This window comes from Trypanosoma brucei, chromosome 10 (genome assembly GCF_000210295.1).
Source record: "Trypanosoma brucei gambiense DAL972 chromosome 10, complete sequence".
Classification (NCBI taxonomy): Eukaryota; Euglenozoa; class Kinetoplastea; order Trypanosomatida; family Trypanosomatidae; genus Trypanosoma; species Trypanosoma brucei.
Genome location: NC_026743.1, coordinates 2,814,866 through 2,834,826, shown reverse-complemented (window position 1 = coordinate 2,834,826; position 19,961 = coordinate 2,814,866). Strand labels below are relative to the sequence as shown.

Below are 19,961 nucleotides of genomic sequence, written 5' to 3'. Positions count from 1 at the left end.
TAATAAACACTGCAAATGAGGGGTCACGGAAAGAAAATTCACGGATCCACGCTATGGAAACCTTCATGACGATTACCCAAAACGACATTAATCGCCTCAGCCGGAGTTTATATGCGTCACGTCACGCAATTCCCACCCGAAATACATGTGAAAAAACAAGAAACTTGTGTGCACTTCACGAAGTAAGGTAGGAAGCAAACATCAAGCAGATGAAGCTGCAGCACCACTCCGCTTACGCCACACTTCCCACGGTGGCACTTCATGAGCTTCACGAGAAATGTGATCGAGGTAAACAACCGCCCCTTCGTATAACACCTTCTCCCATCCCGGTGGAAGTCGCTCACTACCGCCTGGAGTCTTGCACAACTGAATGTAGAGTTCCCCTTCAGTGAGGCCATCCCCATTCGTGGTTCCCTGCGAGGCTAAAGTGAAGGGATGTGTTTTGTACAAACTAACATCTTCAGACCACCCCTCCGTTCGAAGGCGAGTGCAGTCACGATCATCTGTCGTATCGGGAGAACGAGTGCGATGGACAGCGGAACCCCGTTGCGACATGAGTCTAACTTACCTGTTTTGAGTCTAGTACAAATCCAGAAAATTGACCCCTCTGCGCGAAGTGTATGTGTGCTGGTAAATACACGCGGTTAGTTGTGTCCTATTTTCTTTGGTGCTTACCTTTGGCATCAACGGTAACGACCAGGATCCAGCCAAAAAAAAAAAATGATGAAAAGCGCGGTGACAGGGTGGAGATAAGGAAAGAGTAACTAAGTTCGACTCTTGCATAAAATGACTATTATGTGTGCCAATTGAAGCCCGTGATACCCGTGACATGCATACCACAGAGGTCAGCCATTCTTCAACCACAAGGGTGTAATAAAAACCATCTAAAGTATAGTTCATCCTTTCACACAGTAGTGTGTTAGTTAGGAGAATAGGAACAAAAAAAATTCAACAATTTATGTTGACCATTTCAGCAACCAAGAAAGTCACGGTTCGTTTGTACATAATAGGGGATTCCTTCCCTTGTTTTATCCACATAAAACAACTTCCACATACAGACGCGTACATACAAAAGCACCAGCAATGCAGTGGCATCATTTAATAATGAGCTGTACTCTCCACAAGCATACACACCAGCAACTTTTAGTGCGCAATGGACTGTAAACACACCCAATAAAACCAACCCGATAGTTTGCAGCGTTGCTCCCCCCCAAGTTTGGTGGCGCGGGCTGCGTTCAGTATTTTCCGCCCACGCCCGTAAGCGAGTGATAACAGCCGTTTAGCACACGAAGTTCACTTCCACAAAAAAAAAAAGAGCAATAACAAGTGAAAAAAGTCGCACTTCCCTCAGCTAATCAACGTTGCACACGTTGTGGTGGGGCGGGATTCACAGGATTCTCGTTGTGTAACTTCGAGGCATGATCCCTTCCAAAATCTGATATTAACTCGGACTTGCTACAATAAGACACCTGAAGTCGTTTTCTGTGTCCCGTGTTGCAACGGTTGTGAAGTCCGAGGATGGCGAAGTCCGCTTCCACCGTGCTTCCATATTCCACGAAGGCGCTGCCTTTGCTTTTTTGTGTCTCCTTGTCACGAAGTATATTAACGTGCAGCACATCACCGTAGAAATCAAAAAGTGCATATATGTCATCTTCGGTTGCGTTAAAGTTTAGCTGTCCAACAAAAAGTCGAGCCCGCGGTGGCATACTGGCAATTCCCACAAAATTAATTAGTTTGTCCCGCTTAAACGGTTTCGTTGTTTCTGGCAGTGTAGATTTTAAAGAGCGAGAGGTAAAGCGAAAGATACGGAGGAATGAGTAGTGAGAAGCGAGAAGTACAGAGCTAAAAGTACGTAAGCCACAACAGTTCTCAAGTGTTTCATCCCACTTCGATGCGGCTCAACAGCAAGCTGCATGGTATATGTAACGCAGGGGTGTGGAAAAGACCACAACAGAAAGATTTTAGAACGAGAAAAACACATATATGTGTTGTTAGAGGAGCAAATCTCTTTCGAACACCTCCCTCCTACACAGAGACACGTACAAGATTCAACATTAAACCCATTACATGCAGTCTAATTCCCATGTACTGGAGGAAAGAAAAAGGTCGATCATTGTTTCTGTTCCGCGGTGTTATTTGTTAGCAACTGGTGAGGAGTAACCGCAGCATGCATCGATAACACAAGTACCCATCTCAACGCCGGAAGATTAGCCCTCCTCACGATTAAGATAGTGATATCACGCAAATATAAGATAAGAAATCCAACCACAGAAGCAGAAGCGCTACAATTGGGAAAATATATCGTCAAATTCCAGAACCAAGTACATAGTTATTAGCGGTATATCTCAACTGCTATTCATATATTAACAATATAAGCTACTCCCTCAGCTAGTCACCGTTGAACACGTTGTGGTGGGGCGGGGTTCGCAGGGTTCTCGTCGTGTAACTTCGAGGCATGATCCCTGCCAAACTCAGATATCAACTCGGACTTGTTACAATAAGACACTTGAAGCGGTTTTTCGCGCTCCATATTGTAGCGGTTGTGAAGCGCGAGAATGGCACAATCTGCCTCCTCCGTACTTCCATATTCCACGAAGGCGCTGCCTTTGCTTTTTTGTGTCTCCTTGTCACGAAGTATATTGACATGAAGGGCTTTCCCGTAGAAATCAAAAAGTGCATATATGTCATCTTCGGTTGCGTCAAAGTTTAGCTGCCCAACAAAAAGTCGAGCCCGCGGTGGCATACTGGCAATTCCCACAAAATTAATTAGTTTGTCCCGCTTAAACGGTTTCGTTGTTTCTGGCAGTGTAGATTTTAAAGAGCGAGAGGTAAAGCAAAAGATACGGAGGAATGAGTAGTGAGAAGCGAGAAGTACAGAGCTAAAAGTACGTAAGCCACAACAGTTCTCAAGTGTTTCATCCCACTTCGATGCAGCTCAACGGCAAGCTGCATGGTATATGTAACGCAGGGGTGTGGAAAAGACCACAACAGAAAGATTTATCGAATCAATCCATCCAAAGAGGGGAAAAACCGGTGGAAATGCGGTCAGGGAAACGACAGTCTATGAATATGTATCTGTGTACTTCAATGGACAAATCAGTATATAGAAAGAACATACTCTCATCACGTGCACGGTTTTGTTAGAAAGGGAATCACACAGGATGCGAACGGGAGTGAATGAACTTTTTGTTTGGCGTCACATGGAGCGCTCCCTTCTCCTCTTAGGAAAGAGAAAGCGCCAGCTTGCGCCCTGCAGCCTCCTAAATTTATAGCACCTCTGTGGTTGAAGCTCGTTCACATATCTTGCCTTTGCTGCATTCACAAACTTTCCTTCCGTTATTGAACCTATAATTCTGTCCTTTTGTATTTTTGAAAACAACGACAGCAAAAGACATCGGATGGAAAGGGGAAAAAGTACGTAATAATTATAGAGATTGACTAAATCGTTCGAACACCAACTACAGAGTCTCGTGTTGCGTGGAAGGTACCACACCCTCCCATGTTTGCATTTTCAATTTGCCTCTTGCCTTGTGCGGATCCAAACAATCCCCCCAAAAAAAAATGAAAAAAATTAATGAAGCGAAGGAACAAAACGACCACGGAGAGTGCTGTGACTTCAAACTAAAAAGGAACACACGGGACGATAAGAATTTACAACGCTCAAACCGATAGGAAATGGGGAGGTTTTGAGCTGACACACATCCGTGAGGAAACGGAAAACAGAAACGAATAAAAGCAATCGCTTGCAACCATACTCATTTTCCAGAGTTGCAGCATGGTGATGTTAAGAAAGTAAAGGACGTACACATACACACACACCTCCACAGGCATCCGTATATTTCCTTTCCGGAAAACCAAATAAAAACAAGCTGACAAACTTTGACCAAAAGTCAATGAAGACAATATGAAATAGTAGTTGATGGAGAGAGGGAAACAATAAGCGCACCCAAGAGGTTAATATGAGCGAGACAATCATCAGACACGACCCCGACACTGTTGTAAACACGCGCCACTACCATCCGGCCATCGATGGATAATCTTCAATTGTTAAAAGCGGTCGCCTCATGGCATCGCCCAGTGAAACATTTATCATTTCATGTGCCTTTGCCATTACGAGTACTTCTCGCTCAATATCCAAGGCACTGTACCGCAAAAACGGTTTGAGATCCGCCTTGCTGTCAGCTAAAACAGCCCAGCACGCATTAGCCAATGTTATGTGTCGCCGTGCAAGCAATGCTGCAAGCCGGTCAACGGCCAAGATTAGTTCCGCCAAACCACATCCAACAACATTGTGATAAATTGACGGCACGTGTCTCCATGAATCGGTAGAGCTTATGCTCTCTTCTTGATTAACCACTGCCTCACCTGGTATCGCACTCTGCTGTGGGAAATCGAACAAATCGTCTACCCATCGTGTCAGGGGGTGTACTTCTCCCGCTTGTCCTGAAATCGTTGCATGAAGACCTCCAGCGGGTGATGGAACAATAAGCTCGCCGAAACGGTGCGGTGAATTCCGGTAGTTTGCTGCTGCAGGTGCCGATGCCACCTCTTGACCCGATGTGAGAATAAGTTCAGCAGTTGTGTGGTGAAGAAAGGGCTGTTTTGCAGGGACGCCCGGTGCCCAGTGAAGAAGAAAAGGCACGGCATGAAGCCGGTTCCGGCAAAGCACCGTGCGCCACTGCCAAAGCAGATGGTGCTGCTCAATAACTGGTGAAAGTACATATGACGGCACCGTCTTACCGACAAAAGTGGAGGAATGTGACGCCTGAAGCCTCCGCTTGGGGGAAACAGACATTCGAAATATCGTTTGTGCTGAAGTGCGGAAACGATGCAAAAACTCAGTGTGATTACAGCACTAATACAATTAGAAGCGGAGAGCCTTCTTCCTTTGGTATATATATATATGTATATTCCTCTTGTTGACTTTCTGCTACTGCTTCCACAAGGCCAAGAATCCGTTTAAGTGATCGTCAGGGAGGATGCTTTACCTCCTAATGTTTTGACAGAGAAGGTGTGAGGAGAGAAGAGAGAAGTGATAAATATGACCCCCATCACTTTTTCCCCTTCTGCTTTGTCGAAAGATTGTCCTTCCACCTGTCTTTTTTTATTTTCCTGTAATCGCTTACACTTCATGCAACCAGTGTAGGGTGCACCGCTGGAATCAGTTTTCCCCGTTCAAACCCACAACTTCAATATATTAACATTAAAACTTTCATCTACTGCTTACCACCACACCGGCGGTGCAAACGACCTCCGGGCTCCTTCTATTTCGTGACATATTATCCCGCTTAAGAAAAAAAAAAAAACATATGCGATGACAAATAGCCGTTACATCTCCGTTCCCCCGTCCCCCCTTCCTTCGAGTCAAAACATACAAACGCGTCCCCTCCTTCTCATTCTCCTGCGTTTTCCATGGAAGAAATATACCTAAGAACAAACGCATTCAAATATAATTAGAGGTCAAAAGGAAATGATAATAACAATTTTTTTTTAAAAAAGCAATCAACAAAAATGGGAACTAAAGGTAAACTGGCATATAAAGGGGGACTTTTTGGTGGGTGGAGAAGTTACCGAATGGAAAGAAAGTGCAAGTGGGAGCGAAACCGCAATGTGGAAAAAAAAATGAAAGAGGAAAATCGGTTTGGAATTATGTGATGGGGGGGGGGGGGGAATCCCAAAACAAGGAAACCACAGAAACAGTTTAGTGGCGCTCAAACAAAATTTCCTTCTTCGTCTCCACCTGTACGATGGGAAAGTGTGGGGGGGGGGGAGGGGAAACACTTGCATGTACTGAGGGAACAAGTGCTGCAAGAGAGAGAAAGAGACGGGGGAAGGGGTAAAATGCGTGTTAATAGGGGAGATTGAGTTAAAATGTAGGAAAAACAAAAGAAACAAAAAAAAAGAAAATAAGAGTGGAACATGCAGACGCACGCGATGCGCCCTTTTAGGGTTCCCCCATATGGGTGTGCGAACTGTTACATGGTCCATACCATTCGTCGAGTCTTTTCCAGTTACGTGCCGTCTCCCATCCCTGAATTCCCTCTTTCCCGTACGAAACTCGTAAGCGAGCGAACAAAACAAAAAAGGGGAAATTTGGGGAAAAGGAAATAGTAATAATAGTAATAAAAAGGGAAGGACGACGAGCACATCGAGAAAGAGAGATGACATCAACATCCCCGACGAATGGGTTGAAAGAGAAAAATAAAAGACATTACAAAGGCAAAGATTGGTGCGCGGTAAGAAGTAATACAACAAAAAAAAGAAAGAAAGAAAGGGGATGCAATTAAAGAACAGGGATTTTAAACCCCCGTCCATACTCCTGAACAGCTGTGGATGCTGGTAAAATGGGAGCAGTGGACAAAAACAAAAAAAAGAGTTAAAAATCGATAAGTGGGTTCTCCACCGCACACCAACACCTCAAGACGCAAATAAACAACTCACGGATTCCGCGATCGAGGAGAGGGAACGCGTTAAAAAACAGTTGAACGGCGAAGTAACCGCTTCGAACGAAATATGACAAGGAAAATGAAAAAAAAAAATAGAGCAAAAAAACCCAGCTTCACCCCCTCTCCCCCAGTACATGATATGAAAGAAGTACCACAGCACAAATCCAGGACAAGCAGATCAAACCAAAAGTATGCGACAAAAACACAGCATCAAATACCCTGCACAGTTTATTTCCCAGAACCCCTAGCGAGGCAGAAAACAAAAACAAAAAAAGTTGTTCGCAAGTGCCAACACACGCAACAATTGATCCTTCCTCAGTAACTACATATACTACACGTACTAACCTATATACTTATGCATTCAAATATAATCGTATACTTCCGTATGCATGTACGTTTCTACACACAAACACATGTTAATATTTTATTTTTCTTTGCAAAAACCAAAACCAACGAAAGCAGGAACCCCACATGCTGGGGGGGGGGGGGGAAACAAAACATCGAGAAGGTGTAATCTCGTCACCGTCACCTCCCCGCTACCTACAAAGAACTGAAGCCACGGTATATCCCTTGTAAATCGCCACCACAATAACAGAAAAGGGAAGAATGAAAAGGGACTGAGACGCCGACGGTTTAGGCGTGGTGATCGGTTTACCAATATATTCATAGTAGTCCTTGAACTCACCAACGAACAGCATCACCTGAAGTGCCAACAGAAGTAATGGAAATAAGCAAGTAAGGTAAAGCCTCCAGTTTCCAGTTCGGACAAAGGCAGCAGCAGATTTCACCTTCAATATTAATATTAACAACATTACCGGAGTTAAGGCCAGAGCAATGTGGAACTTCGGTCCAAGTGGATCACGACCAGAAGGACCATCGAAATACAGCGCTAGAAGGACGATTGTCGAAATTATCAGCCATTCGTACAGCGCCTTCAACAATCGCGATGTAGTAACCCACGCAAACCAGTGCCGCTGCCCGGGGTGCATATTAATATAAATGTCCGGCAGTGACTTCATAGCGATGGCAACACACAACGGTATTGTCAGAACGATCCACGGCGTGTTGAATCTCGGGTACAAATCACGACGCAGAGTGAAAACAACGGGGAACACGATATAGAGAAGCAGGTCAGAGAAAAGACGAATGTAAAATGGCACGTCACTACGGACTATGTAATATCTATCATAGTCTGTGAATGAGTTGGCGATGACGTCTAGTGCATACGGAGCGTAAGCAGCGGCTGCGACCCAATGCGGCGCTGTGATATATCCATCGATACGCAGCATCACCAGTATTAACGCCACGCATAGAAACACCAATGTGACGGCCCTTACCGAAAGCCTCACCAAATACATATTCTCGTCCCGCCTAAGGAGTGGGAAGTGACGGGGCAGCGCTAGCTTGTGAGTCCCTTTTTTTCCAAAATCGAGAGGCACTAACATTTGAGAACCAGAAATACTTTCATAGTACTCGTCTCGCTTAGCTGAATATGCCACTGGCGCTGGGTCTGAAAAGTTTTTCACATCGGGGTCACTAAACCTTGCATGAAAGTCAAAAACGGAGTACCTCCATCCTTTTGACACTCCAAGCACAACCAGCACTCCATTGTGCCACACAATTTCCCATCCAGAGGCAGTTCGTTCCGTTTCCGCCCGCATCCGTCTACGTATCTTCGAACAAAGCCACTTTTCCTCATCTTTCATTGGGACACCCAGAAACGGATGACTTAAATATGGGCTCAGTGTTAGTAGTGGTGCGAACACAACACTCCCTTTAACATTGTCTTTTCCGACGAAAGATTGCATAGAGAGGTCGTATACCGTTAGTTCATACAGCCTGTTAAGTACGGTTAATTTCCAATCATCCAAGTGCATACTCCATATGCCTGACTTACGTGAGAACCGGTAGCAATCACGCGGGGCATGAATCCAGACGGCATGAATCGGTGTGGGATGGTGCCGCCGCTGTTCCCCTTCAAGGCGTTCCATTGAATTAAGAATCGATGACGAACAGCGCTGTAACGCAGAGATGTATGGATCCTCATGGAAAGCACATCCAAACAGCTGTTGTGGGGTGAACGACCGAAGGTTGCGCTTTTGCCGCGCCGAACCACGCACCCTGTTGCTAATTATTGTTGTTCGATATAAATGGCTTGTATGTGGGTGTTGAGAGCGGGGGTGTGGAGCCTCATCTTCGGAGCTTGAGGAGCTTTCTCCTTCATCCGCTCCTTCCTCGTGCAAGTCCTCGCCAGCAACAAGAAGTTGGGGGGCTTCTCTGCTCGCCAAATATCCCTCCCCACCTTCGGGAATGGATATGGTGTCCAATTGCTCAATGAGATGGGCCCCATTGACCTGCGCATCTGTGGTGCAACCCCCCTGACCGTCTTTTGCCTGATCACACTTTCGACATGATGGAGATACCATCAGAATCGAACCGTTTTCCATTCCGAGGACGAAAAAAGCATGCGAAGGCGACAGTGCCACTGCGGACGGGTGGAGCCGCTTCACTGCAATCCCATCAAGGAGGGGAACGCTATGAAAATGCTCTCGGTCGTCCGTAGAGACCTCCTGGTATCCCCCAGAAGTACAGTCGCAACCAGCAAGTAGATACCCCACAAATTTTGAAATAAACATTACAAATGGCTTGTGGAAGTAAGGGTGTCCGTCCCTTTGCGGGCACCACCAGGAAGACTTGTACGGCGGGAGGTGCTCCTCCCGCTGCCGTTGACAATCTACCTTGCATGTCCCCTCATTTGACTTTTTACTGAGCCATTCTAGATGCTCCGGTAATAGGGGACGCGGTTGAACGAATGCCTGCAGCATAAGAGAAGAAACCTCCACCAATGGTCTCAATATCATTGGAGGAGAGTGGTATGAATACCCCTTAAGAAAATACCACGTCCCATAACGCTGCTCACTTGGCCGCAAAGCGCCCCGTGATGTTGCTGCCTCTCGGTGATTCTGGTGAATAACCAATATTTCAACCTCTTCCAGGCGACGATATAACTTCTGCTGACAGATTAGTACGTTGTGTTGAGAGGCGCACAGAAACAATGCATCTCCCTCCTCGCACGGGTGCTCTGCTGTAGGTGACTCACAACGCTTAAACACTGGTGAGCTCAGCACGGACGCGGCATGTATTCCTCCGCTGTAATTTACTCCTAATGTCCTGCAACCTGATTGGGTCAAAATGAAAACAGCCACTTCGTGTGTAATCGCAACAGTGCACATCAGTCTCGCCTGCTCGTTGAACACTCCAAAAACGTATCGCTTTATGTCGATTCTCTCGGTGGAATTAATTGTGATTGAAGAGGGCCTGAAGTCGGTGATTCTATCTCCCCTTCCCCCTTCCAGGTGGTTAGCGGTTACCTCAGACGCAGCAGTTCCTACTCCTTCGTGCTCAATGTCGTCAACAAGCAGCTCAAATGTTCCGTTACCAGGCCCACCGGCAATAGAAATGATATTCCCGCCGTTATTGCCACTCTCCACATCGTTATGCCCACCGTTAATACCATCAACAGAGTTGGTGGCAGACGGTCTATAGGATTCATTCGCAGAAGCTTCACCGCGAGTAGGACCCGCTCGAGGTCTGTTTACACTGTTACTCGCGTTTGACAACTGATTTTGCAAAATGTTCAGTACTGCCACATCCTCCCTCGTAAGGTGTGCATCACCGGCAGTGGCTCTCGGAAGAAGGGATGCTGACACGTCTCGGCCACAACTTGCCACGATGATACGACTAGTGTCGCCATTCGCGCCCTCACCAAACAAACGCACTTTAGACATCACTTCGTCTTCACTCCACCTGTAGTCCTCTAGCTTAATACCGTCTCTTGTCATCGTCACGGAACAAGCAAGAAACTCGCTAGAAATGGTGTAGTTTCCCACCACCTCAATTCTGCTAGGGATGCTACGGCAAGGAAGATCAGTCTTACGCCACAGTTGATGTGAAGAACTCTCAAAATCTGCTTCGGATGCAGTGCGATGCGCTGCAGCCTCAATTCCTATGCTGTTCACACGCCAAAGTGTGCACGTGCCGCTCGCCAGACTGATGTGGAGCGCATCCACGTAAGGGTCATAATACATTAGACACACATATGCAGGAAACGCAAGCTCTTCAAAGGGAGCCCACATGTCCTTAAGCGAGTCGTTTTTTCGCGATACAGTTTTGTGAGAGAGCGCATCTTCACACAAAGGCAACCCCCTGTTACGCTTGGCGTAAAACTTCACTACATCTGGTGGGTCATTAATGCAGAGTGTTCCATCCGGTAGGAAAACGGGCGGCACTCCAGTCCGCAACGTACAACCCAAATTTGTTGGGTTGAACCAGTTCCTACGTATATTATACTGCGCACGGCGGCAGTCTGAGAGGTGCCCGAGCCATTCCTCCATTGCGAGCCGACATAACACCCGCGATCGCTGAAGCTGCACCCACAGGGCTTGTCCCTCCACCGTCGCCTTGCTTATGGTATCATTGTTTGCTTCTTTTCGGAGCCACATCACCACGTATGCTGAGAGCCACTTAGACCAGGAACGCTCCTTATTGCGTAGAACGGCCTCACGTTCTTTTATCAGTCCTGACAGAGTTTGAAATCCTACTGTCGGTTCCATGAAACTACGGGGGAGTGACACGGCGAATGTTTCCTGGACGCTGTACGTGAGGAACACGTCGTTGAAGGTACGGCAAACCAACCTCACTTTCAACATGCCTTCTGGTAGGAGGTAACTCATAATGGTGAAGAGGAGCTGTGGAGGAAGGTTGCAATTCCGCTTCTTGCCGCTTTCACCCGAAGCGCAAGACCAATGTTGGCCTCTCCCTCTCGCGCCGCGTCGTTTTGGAAGTTTGCGCTCAGACCACAGGGAACAAAGAATAGGTAACCCGTAAAATGCTTCAGCTCCTAACATCTCAGCCATTTCCAGTGATCCGGCTGAACTGGGTCCTCCTAAGGGGTTTGTTGTAGCTCTAGAAGGCAAACATCCTCCTGATAATGCACCCTCGCTGCAGCTCCCCCGCATAGTGGTTTAATATCCTTCCTTCCTATGCTATTCTAGTACGACCCAAGAATACTACGTTCACTTTACTTTTTCACAGATTATATCCCCCTTTAGGGGAGATACACTACTGCTAACCCTTCCGTCTGCGGTTAGGAGAAGGACACGGAAGAAAAGTAGTAAAAGCGTAAAAACACATTCATTTCGACAAATATAGATAAATATAAGTACATTAGTTACAAAGGATGAGTGTGACTGGAAGGCGTAACCGACACGGCCACAATCAACAAACCCAGTACACACACAGGGTCGCAGCAACCACAGGAAAAAATGAGATACACGCATATATGCAACTATGCAGAAACGTGTAAATATATAATGTATATCTCAGGTCCGCTACATAGCGGTAATAAAGTAAAAAAATAAATAAATAAAGATATACGGACGAAAGGGAAACAAGAAGTCAGTAAACCAGAGAGTACTCCACACGCAGTTGTCCCTTAGGGTACATTTACACACATGAATTTAGCGCTCGCACACTGGGCGTGGAGGTGTATGAATGGAATAAAACACTGCCGCCCCCCCCCCACGCACACACACGTCGCGTAATTTCGTTTTTATTATCACAAAGGCTATTGTTGATATGTGAGTGGTTGTTTCATTTTCTCTTTTGTCTCACGTGGCCCACGTTCTGATGTGCGCATCTGGCACTGACGATAGAGAAGAAGTGAGCAACCCAAAAGAAGCAATTAAAAAAAAAAAATTGCCCCTGTCCCACTCGTTCTGCGTGCGTTCAATGCAATAACCGCAGGGGAACTCGGTTATTTTACTACTTTCACTCACACTTCATCCTCCTTAATCCCTTATTCCCCTCCCCCCCCCAATTACTTGTGCAGTGCCAAAACATCTTCAGTCACCTCAGTAACCATTTCCTCTGCAACATAGACACACACGCTCCAATTTTGCTCCTGACATCCCTCATCTCTCTCTCTCTCTCTCTTTCGTATACGCATATGTTCAGCGCTCTTTTTTTTTTTTTGCGGTGTGCTTCTCTTCCTTCTCCATAAACAAACGTTGCCCGAATAAAAACCCACAAGGGAAAACAAAATAATCCAACACATCAATAAAAAAAATAATAAATAATGACAAAGAAGAAGGAAAAAATAAATAAATATCCCCACTGATTTGTGTAGAAAGTGCACTGCCGTTCACACTTATGCATTTTCCCGTTCCGCTTCCCTCAGATTTAATTGGGTACAAAGCGCCTCGTACGGTCTGAGAAACCTCATAAAAGCAAGAGCAATATAAAAAAAAAAGGGCTAAAAAAAATAGAACATAAAACGTAAGTTTAAAAAAAAAACAGTTACAGCTACGTATTTTCTTTTGTATGTTCAAGAAAGTTTCACGCGAATGTTATATAACGCAAAATTGTGGTTCAGACGCCACTTTCTTTTTTTTTTTTTAAGTAATAATAATAATAAAGTGGAGGTAAGGTAAGATAAGAAGAAACTCCCACCTTTTAGAATAGCCCAATAGTATGGAAAGGGTCGAATCGGTGACAATGGGATGAAAACAATTTATATCTGTATAGTCCCATAGGGGAATAAAGATGGTAACGACGATACACGGTCAAACCATAGAGGAAAAGGAATCCAATTTTGGAATATATTAAAAATAAAAACTGACCTAAGTTTTTTGAATAAATAGAAGAGGGAAAAAGAAAGAAGATTGCTCCACATCCACGACATTTTAACTTCCCGATCGCTGACAAAGGCATGTTGGTACTCTCGGTCTTTCAGTGGGTAACACAAAATTATTAAAGGTATCCCAAACCCGGCAGTAGTTTTAGAATGTACAGGTGATTGGCACATTAATTGGGCGAACCTGAGTTTTATTGATAATGTCTTCTAACTGGTCACCCGCTACGTATTCCATCACCAAGCATAGAGGCGTCGGAGTCACCTCTACACCCAAGTATTGCACAATAACAGAGTGCGAAAGCGATTGAAGAACGTAGAACTCATACAAAAGTGCGGGTTAGACTTGCGTTATCAAAATCAGATAGTTTCTGCGCAGTATGTGCTTCGACAACTAATGAGACTCCATTAGTCTCATTTTCACTTGAACTTGTAGAAAATGTGCCTTACGAGCACCTTCACTGAAAGCATACGCCCTGTGTCAAAATCAATCATCCCGTTCACCGTGCTGTTGGACGCTCTCCCGATACACCCTTAACTTCTATCAGTGGAAAGTGCAACTGGGAACCGGAAGCGGAGGCATATGTGACTCGGTTATATTCTCACAGTCAACACATCGGAATAATAACTTCTCCCACATATATCCATCTGACAGGGCACTTCCCACACGCGATGTTCAGCCGCATTCCTCAGATACTGTCCACCGTAGTAAAGAAGGTAGTCCTAACTGTAAAACTTCAGAGTTACATTCAATCTGTGACATACAACAAACCATTTTTTCCCTTGAATCGACTAAACATGCGGGTACGTTCCCAGGCATTCCTTCGTATATCTTAACATCACCCCTCTGCAGGGAAACCACCTTCAAATTTATCCCTGGTTGGATCTTGTCGGTAACGCGTAAACCATCAGCACACCACTGTGTGCGCAGTCATTCAATAACGCGCGGCAACGCATTCACGCAATGGATACAACCGCACTGAGAGATTAAATAATGCTTTTAATCATCTGCTTTATGATGACAAGCTACCAAACCCTGTTGCGTCCTCCATGCGCGTATGCATCGGGATTAGCGGAGAAAAAATAAATGGCCCTTCCCCCTGCGGGAACACCCCACCGAGAGACTTCCGCACCAACCTGCGCAAGAAGCTAGTGAGTTGAATTCATCGGCTCGACAGTTAAAGGATGATGCACACGAGTTACCCAGCACAAGCGGTGGAGCATTGGGGTCCTTTGTCACGATCCCCCAACCGCCGAGGAATCATAAACCCAAAGTGTTACGTTGCGACGCCCGAGGCGCTGGGTACTGTGGGTTAGGCCGAAAAATCGGTCTCCTGCCCGTCATCAACGCACATCCGGTGCCACGTTGGGAAACCGCATACACTGTTAGCCAACACATGTAAATTATTTGGTTACTTATGATGACGCTTCGCTTATTGCCTTTTCGTGGTGACAGACGACATGAAGAAAAAACACCGAGGGCAGTACGCTCACCACTTTGTGTTATAGTTGACTTTGGAAGGTTTACGAAAGAAGACGGGGCCACGCCACATCTGGAGAACATCACGCCGCGTAGTTTACACCAACTTGAACCCATGTTTGGCACTTCCTTCCACAAGAAGTAAACCGACAAACTTGAGTGACCATTAACAACAATGGTGACAACAGCGATAACAAAGAAAGAAAGGGTCTGGCAAAAATAACCCGCAGCGACAGCGCCAAAACGGACGAACCTAAGCCATGAAGCGACCCTCACCCGTCACCTGCATCCTACATCTTCCTAAACGGGTGATAGGCCGGCTCCTGGGCATAGTGCCGTGGCTCCTCATGCAGCCGTTCCCGCTCAATCTCAAGCGGGAGCATGCCTCTTTCCTCCCACACCCGCTGTCGGAACGCAACGTCCGAATCATACCGTTCCCGCAATTCCCCATTGTTGCAAAGTTCAAATATAAGCTGTTGCCGCGCTAACGCTTTCTTTTGCAACGCCACATATGCTTCCCATGCCTCACCTTCCACACCTGTTGTTGGTGCTGCCTCCCGTATCTCACCATGCCTTTCCTCTAATTCATTTAAGCACTGCGTAGTGAGGTCCTCTACACGGAACGACTCAACGAGGGGAAACGACGGATCCTTTTCTTCCCCAAACTCCATGGCATCGGTTGGTCTCCCTACCGGTGGATACTCCGCTTGCCTCGAGCGGAGTTGAGGGACGTCAAGTCCAAATCCAGGCTCATATCCAGCAACTGGTGGTGTGAGGGTTGGACGGCGAAAGTTCAAAGGGGGCTGCTCCGACGACAACATCAATGCCTCTTCAAGTGCATGGTCCATGCCCAGTTGCTTTATTGTCTCTAGCGCCTCAGTCATGCGGTCCGATAAGCGGGAAAGTCGCTCTGTGAAAATTTTCTCATTTACAGAGCAGTAACGATCAAAGGCAAACGCCATGCGTCGCTCATTATCCACATCGTGCTGCCGTTTACGGCTATCATTGCAGTGACGCTTTTCGTGCAAATACTCCATAGCGGCCTGCGCCCACTTCTCCTCGTTTCCTACTTTCCCTGCATTTGCCATATAGCTTGCCGCTGTTTGCTTCTTCTGCAGCAGTAAACAACACTGACCGACCAACTTGCGTGGGAGTACCATCCTAGTTCTAGTTTGGAAATGAATTCACAGTCGACTCCCCGGACGCCCTTCCACCAAAATAACGGGAATGAAAAGCATTAAGCAAACAACATAACATAATGGTAAAAACAAGAATAACAACAGTAGTTGGGTAAAAGCGAGACAAACAGCTTCGCAAGCCGCAACCGACCATGCCGTAGGCTCAACACACAATTGTAATCCACACACTCGTGCAGATTGATGAATATATGTATACACGGACGGATTAAATATATAAACATACACGCGCACTTCCGCACAGTCAGTCAGTCAGTCAGTCAGTCAGTCAGTCAGTCAGGAAGTGCTGCAAAATATTGCCGACGTTTGGCACCCGATTCTCTTTCCACAATTCGCAGTTTCCGGAGGGGTCCCGCACCCACCGTCGACTACACACCCATCCAATCATGTGACTGTTATTTTCCCCCTTCATTTTCCCCGTTTCGATATCAGAAGTGTGTGCATATGTGTGTATATATGGGAGGGAGGGAAGGAAGATGAGGAGAAATGTAATTCTAGTTTTCATTTTATTTTTTGTTTTTTGTTCCCGTCATTTCCTTTATCCCTCTTTCTCTTTTCCTTTTGAGTTTCTCTTTACCCTCAATTGTCTCCGATATTCATTCATTCCAACTGTGCGACGGTGGAAAAATAAAGAAATTGGGTTGGGTGGTAAAGAATTTTTTTTAAAAAGAAGAAACGAATTCGGAAAGGGGGGAGATATTTAACGAAAGAAAGAAAAATAGTAATGCTATTCCCAGCAATATAAATAATATTAATATCAATATTAATATTAATAACAAAGAAAAAAAAAGAGCGATGGTAGCAACGACACATGTTAATTTGAACACAAAACCAATACATATGTAGATGTACGTATATACGTACCCGCGTATGTAAGTGTGCGCATATTTGTATATTTGTACGTGTAGGAAAGGTTGTACACCACGTCCGCACAGAGAGCCACGTAGGAATTAAAAGTGACCAAAAAGTAAAAAAAAAAAAAAGGAGCACCACAACGCAACGGGAGCAACACACCTAAGCAAGCCTCGTCATAATAACACCAACATGTAAAATACCGAATGGAAGATAAGAAGAAAAAAGAAATTAAATACCTAGAAGGAAAAAAGAAAAAAAAACACAAACAAAACGAAGCGACGGAAGAACGCTAGGCAGTCACGGAAGGCAAGTAGCTTCATGCTGTTTATTTGAAATACACGCGCCAAGCATTCCTTAACCCAGAGAAGGGGAATGTAAACAAACATGGGAAAAGAATGAAAAGGAACCATAATAATGTCGGCGACAATTGAAGAACGGGGAAAATGGTAAAAATGATGGAAGCATAAACAGAAAAAAAAAAGAAAAAAAGAAAGAAAAAATGTGTGATGGAAGTCAAGCATTCTTTTTGTTGCTGGCGCTGCTTAAATAATTTTTAGGACTATACATATGTAAGTAAATATAAGAAGAAATATCAAATATGCGTATGTTACGTCAGAATATGAAGGTGCTACAAGCACACACATATAAGTATAGAAACATATAAATCAAACAACCAACCAACGAATCAACAAAAAAAAAAGCACCCACGGTAAACATCATATTCTATCTCATCACCTCGAGCCATTCACTGCACACCTTCCCATTTCCTATTCCTCTCCTTTAAAAAAAATAAAATAATACAATAAATAAGTAATTCCTCCTTTACCCTGCCCTTTTCCCACGCACACACAAGAAATGAGCATGAGAATTCATCCGTGAGTGGCATGCAGAAGTACGAGTGGTGGCATGACGTCCTCAAACACCGAACGCTCACCCTCTAAATTCGTATAGATTAGGAGGGGAAGGGAAGGGAAGGGAAGGGAAGGGAATGAAATATCGGAGCAAAACAAAACAAAACAAAACCCACAAACCCAGTCGGGGACAGCAGGAGGAGGGTAAAATGACTTTCTTTTCATAAGTAAAACCATACGAAACCCACCGCAGTCCTTTACCATACGTTCCATCAACTCACTTTTCCGTAGAATCCCTATTTCCTCTACTCCTCTTAACCATCTCATTCCACCGACAGAATCATATACTTGTAGCCATATGCTCATATTTCCTTCCTTTTGTTTCATTTAACCTCTCCTTTCCTTTTTTTCCCCAATTATTCATTCGATTTATTTTACTTTTGACCCCCGTTCCTTTAAACACATACACACACACACGGGCAAATTTTTCCTTTCTTTTCGCACCACCCCTACCTTCATATTTTTGTCAGTTGCTGCTTATCTGTTTCTTATTTACGTTCCCCTCCACCCTTTTTTCTTTTGTTTCTCTTCGTTTAAGTTTTTATTTCCCATTTACCCGATGAGTTTTTATTTGATAGCTTTGAATTTTTTGCACCGTCACCTCCAACAACTTTCTCTTCACTTTATTCCATCGCACGCAATATATACCTCTCGGCCTTCGTATTATATCATATTTCTAGCATCCCTTCACGTAATACGGCCGCCGCAGCATCAGCTAAGCAGGCCGAGGAAATCCCATTAAAGCTGCTCTTCCCTGAGACAAAACGAAATTTTAAAAAAACGTACAAACGCATACATGCACGTGCTTATACCCACTCTTGCAGCTTTCCTCCTCCTCCTTCCTTTCCTTTCCTTTTTCTTGTTCGTTATTTTTGTTTTGTTTTGTTTATTTCATTTTCCTATTATTATTATTTTCTTTTTTTCGCAGACGCCCTTTTAACAACTGAATTTGATCACTCAACGGAGCCCACATATTTGTCGAACTGCTCCGCACCACATTCCTCCTCGCCCCGCTCAATTGTTTGTTGCGCTGACCGCCACTCTCCAGCGATATCAACAGTTGGAAGAGATGCAGCAGCGGCGGGTTGTTGCGCAGAATGTTGTTGTTGTTGTGGCCTAGGTGCTGTCCGGGGGTGGTTTTTGTGAAATGCCACACTCTCATCATACACCGCCCACTTTACCTCCTGAATTGTTTTATGTTGTGTTTCATCAAAGTTAAAGTGCTGGATACTAACCTGTACATCGGATTCCTCGTACAGATCCCTAAGGAAGGGATGTTTTAATGCTTCAGCGACAGTTATGCGCTTGTCTGGATGGAACACCAACATCCGCCGCAATAAGTCCAGCGCCTCTGGACTCGCTCTGGGATATACGGAGGCCCAATCGGGTGCAGGACGAAATGACTTCTTTTTTAAATACTTCTGCGCCGCAGTGGACCCGATGGAATTTATATCCTCTTCAGATGGAGTTCCGATAACATCAATGATTTTGTCCAGTTGGTTCACACGGTCTTTTCCCTGAAACAGGGGTCGGGCGCCCAGCAACTCACCAAGAATACTTCCAACTCCCCACACATCAATTTGTGCGGAATACCTCTTATCTTCCATCACCAGCTCCGGTGCACGGTACCAACGCATGGTAACATAATCTGTCATGTGCTCCCCTTGATCACTCTCCTCTTTGGAAAGTCCGAAGTCGCATATCTTCAAATCACAATTTTTATTGACTAAAATGTTGGCCGGGGTGATGTCTCGATGAATAACACCTGAAGAATGGATGAAGTTTAGGGCATGTAAGATTTGATAAATGAAATATTGTATGTGACCTTCCGTGAGACTTTGGCCAGTTCGGAGCACTTGCTTCAGGTCGGTCTCCATTACATCCATGACAATATAAAAGTAATCATAGTTGTCGCGGTCGGCCGGGGTGATGAGGTTACGGAGTCCAATGATATTATCGTGGTGAAAGTGTGCCAACAGCTTGATTTCGCGAAGAATACGTTTTGCAAGGATTATTTCCTCGAATATTTCCTTATTGACGCGTTTAATGGCCACTAGGTCGTTTGTTGTGGTATCCCTCGCGCGGATGACGACACCATAGGATCCCGCACCAATTATCTTTTCAAGTTTGTAACGGTCGTCCAACTGGTTGATCTCATCCTGCATCTCTGCAAGGTTCCTCGAACTACGGTTCATGATTAATAATTAAAGCGTAATCCTATCCCTGTGAAATGGATGCAAAAACAAAGAAAAATAATAAATTGTAAAGGAAGAAAGAGGAGAAGGAGAATTAAGAAAAGTAAAGAAAAAAAGAAAAAAAAGAGAGAGAACTCAGTTATGCATATTTGATTGAATTAATGTGAAAGACTCGTCGGAAAAGAAA

General features: G+C 45.0%; 11 protein-coding genes across 11 annotated transcripts; all 11 read right to left on the bottom strand.

The window, feature by feature from the left end:
* Nucleotides 1-201: 201 nt before the first annotated feature.
* On the bottom strand, nt 202-555 carry TbgDal_X14610 (hypothetical protein, conserved; the record flags this gene model as incomplete). Its single annotated transcript, XM_011780325.1, has 1 exon — nt 202-555. The coding sequence occupies one exon, from the start codon at nt 553-555 to the stop codon at nt 202-204; it is 354 nt and encodes a 117-aa protein (XP_011778627.1).
* Nucleotides 556-579: 24 nt separating this feature from the next.
* TbgDal_X14600 (hypothetical protein, unlikely) lies at nt 580-900 on the bottom strand (the record flags this gene model as incomplete). Its single annotated transcript, XM_011780324.1, has 1 exon — nt 580-900. One exon carries the CDS (start codon nt 898-900, stop codon nt 580-582), a length of 321 nt encoding a protein of 106 aa, XP_011778626.1.
* A 455-nt stretch (nt 901-1,355) lies between these two features.
* Nucleotides 1,356-1,706, bottom strand: TbgDal_X14590 (RBP7; the record flags this gene model as incomplete). The annotated part of the gene is made up of 1 exon (XM_011780323.1): nt 1,356-1,706. One exon carries the CDS (start codon nt 1,704-1,706, stop codon nt 1,356-1,358), a length of 351 nt encoding a protein of 116 aa, XP_011778625.1.
* Nucleotides 1,707-2,392: 686 nt separating this feature from the next.
* Nucleotides 2,393-2,743, bottom strand: TbgDal_X14580 (RBP7; the record flags this gene model as incomplete). Its single annotated transcript, XM_011780322.1, has 1 exon — nt 2,393-2,743. The coding sequence occupies one exon, from the start codon at nt 2,741-2,743 to the stop codon at nt 2,393-2,395; it is 351 nt and encodes a 116-aa protein (XP_011778624.1).
* Nucleotides 2,744-4,012: 1,269 nt separating this feature from the next.
* On the bottom strand, nt 4,013-4,795 carry TbgDal_X14570 (hypothetical protein, conserved; the record flags this gene model as incomplete). Its single annotated transcript, XM_011780321.1, has 1 exon — nt 4,013-4,795. The coding sequence occupies one exon, from the start codon at nt 4,793-4,795 to the stop codon at nt 4,013-4,015; it is 783 nt and encodes a 260-aa protein (XP_011778623.1).
* Nucleotides 4,796-5,502: 707 nt separating this feature from the next.
* On the bottom strand, nt 5,503-6,315 carry TbgDal_X14560 (hypothetical protein, unlikely; the record flags this gene model as incomplete). The annotated part of the gene is made up of 1 exon (XM_011780320.1): nt 5,503-6,315. One exon carries the CDS (start codon nt 6,313-6,315, stop codon nt 5,503-5,505), a length of 813 nt encoding a protein of 270 aa, XP_011778622.1.
* Nucleotides 6,316-6,982: 667 nt separating this feature from the next.
* On the bottom strand, nt 6,983-11,464 carry TbgDal_X14550 (hypothetical protein, conserved; the record flags this gene model as incomplete). The annotated part of the gene is made up of 1 exon (XM_011780319.1): nt 6,983-11,464. One exon carries the CDS (start codon nt 11,462-11,464, stop codon nt 6,983-6,985), a length of 4,482 nt encoding a protein of 1,493 aa, XP_011778621.1.
* A 2,934-nt stretch (nt 11,465-14,398) lies between these two features.
* On the bottom strand, nt 14,399-14,734 carry TbgDal_X14540 (hypothetical protein, unlikely; the record flags this gene model as incomplete). Its single annotated transcript, XM_011780318.1, has 1 exon — nt 14,399-14,734. The coding sequence occupies one exon, from the start codon at nt 14,732-14,734 to the stop codon at nt 14,399-14,401; it is 336 nt and encodes a 111-aa protein (XP_011778620.1).
* A 173-nt stretch (nt 14,735-14,907) lies between these two features.
* On the bottom strand, nt 14,908-15,777 carry TbgDal_X14530 (hypothetical protein, conserved; the record flags this gene model as incomplete). The annotated part of the gene is made up of 1 exon (XM_011780317.1): nt 14,908-15,777. The coding sequence occupies one exon, from the start codon at nt 15,775-15,777 to the stop codon at nt 14,908-14,910; it is 870 nt and encodes a 289-aa protein (XP_011778619.1).
* A 1,760-nt stretch (nt 15,778-17,537) lies between these two features.
* Nucleotides 17,538-17,906, bottom strand: TbgDal_X14520 (hypothetical protein, unlikely; the record flags this gene model as incomplete). Its single annotated transcript, XM_011780316.1, has 1 exon — nt 17,538-17,906. The coding sequence occupies one exon, from the start codon at nt 17,904-17,906 to the stop codon at nt 17,538-17,540; it is 369 nt and encodes a 122-aa protein (XP_011778618.1).
* Nucleotides 17,907-18,532: 626 nt separating this feature from the next.
* TbgDal_X14510 (protein kinase, putative) lies at nt 18,533-19,774 on the bottom strand (the record flags this gene model as incomplete). Its single annotated transcript, XM_011780315.1, has 1 exon — nt 18,533-19,774. The coding sequence occupies one exon, from the start codon at nt 19,772-19,774 to the stop codon at nt 18,533-18,535; it is 1,242 nt and encodes a 413-aa protein (XP_011778617.1).
* Between the last annotated feature and the right edge of the window lie 187 nt (nt 19,775-19,961).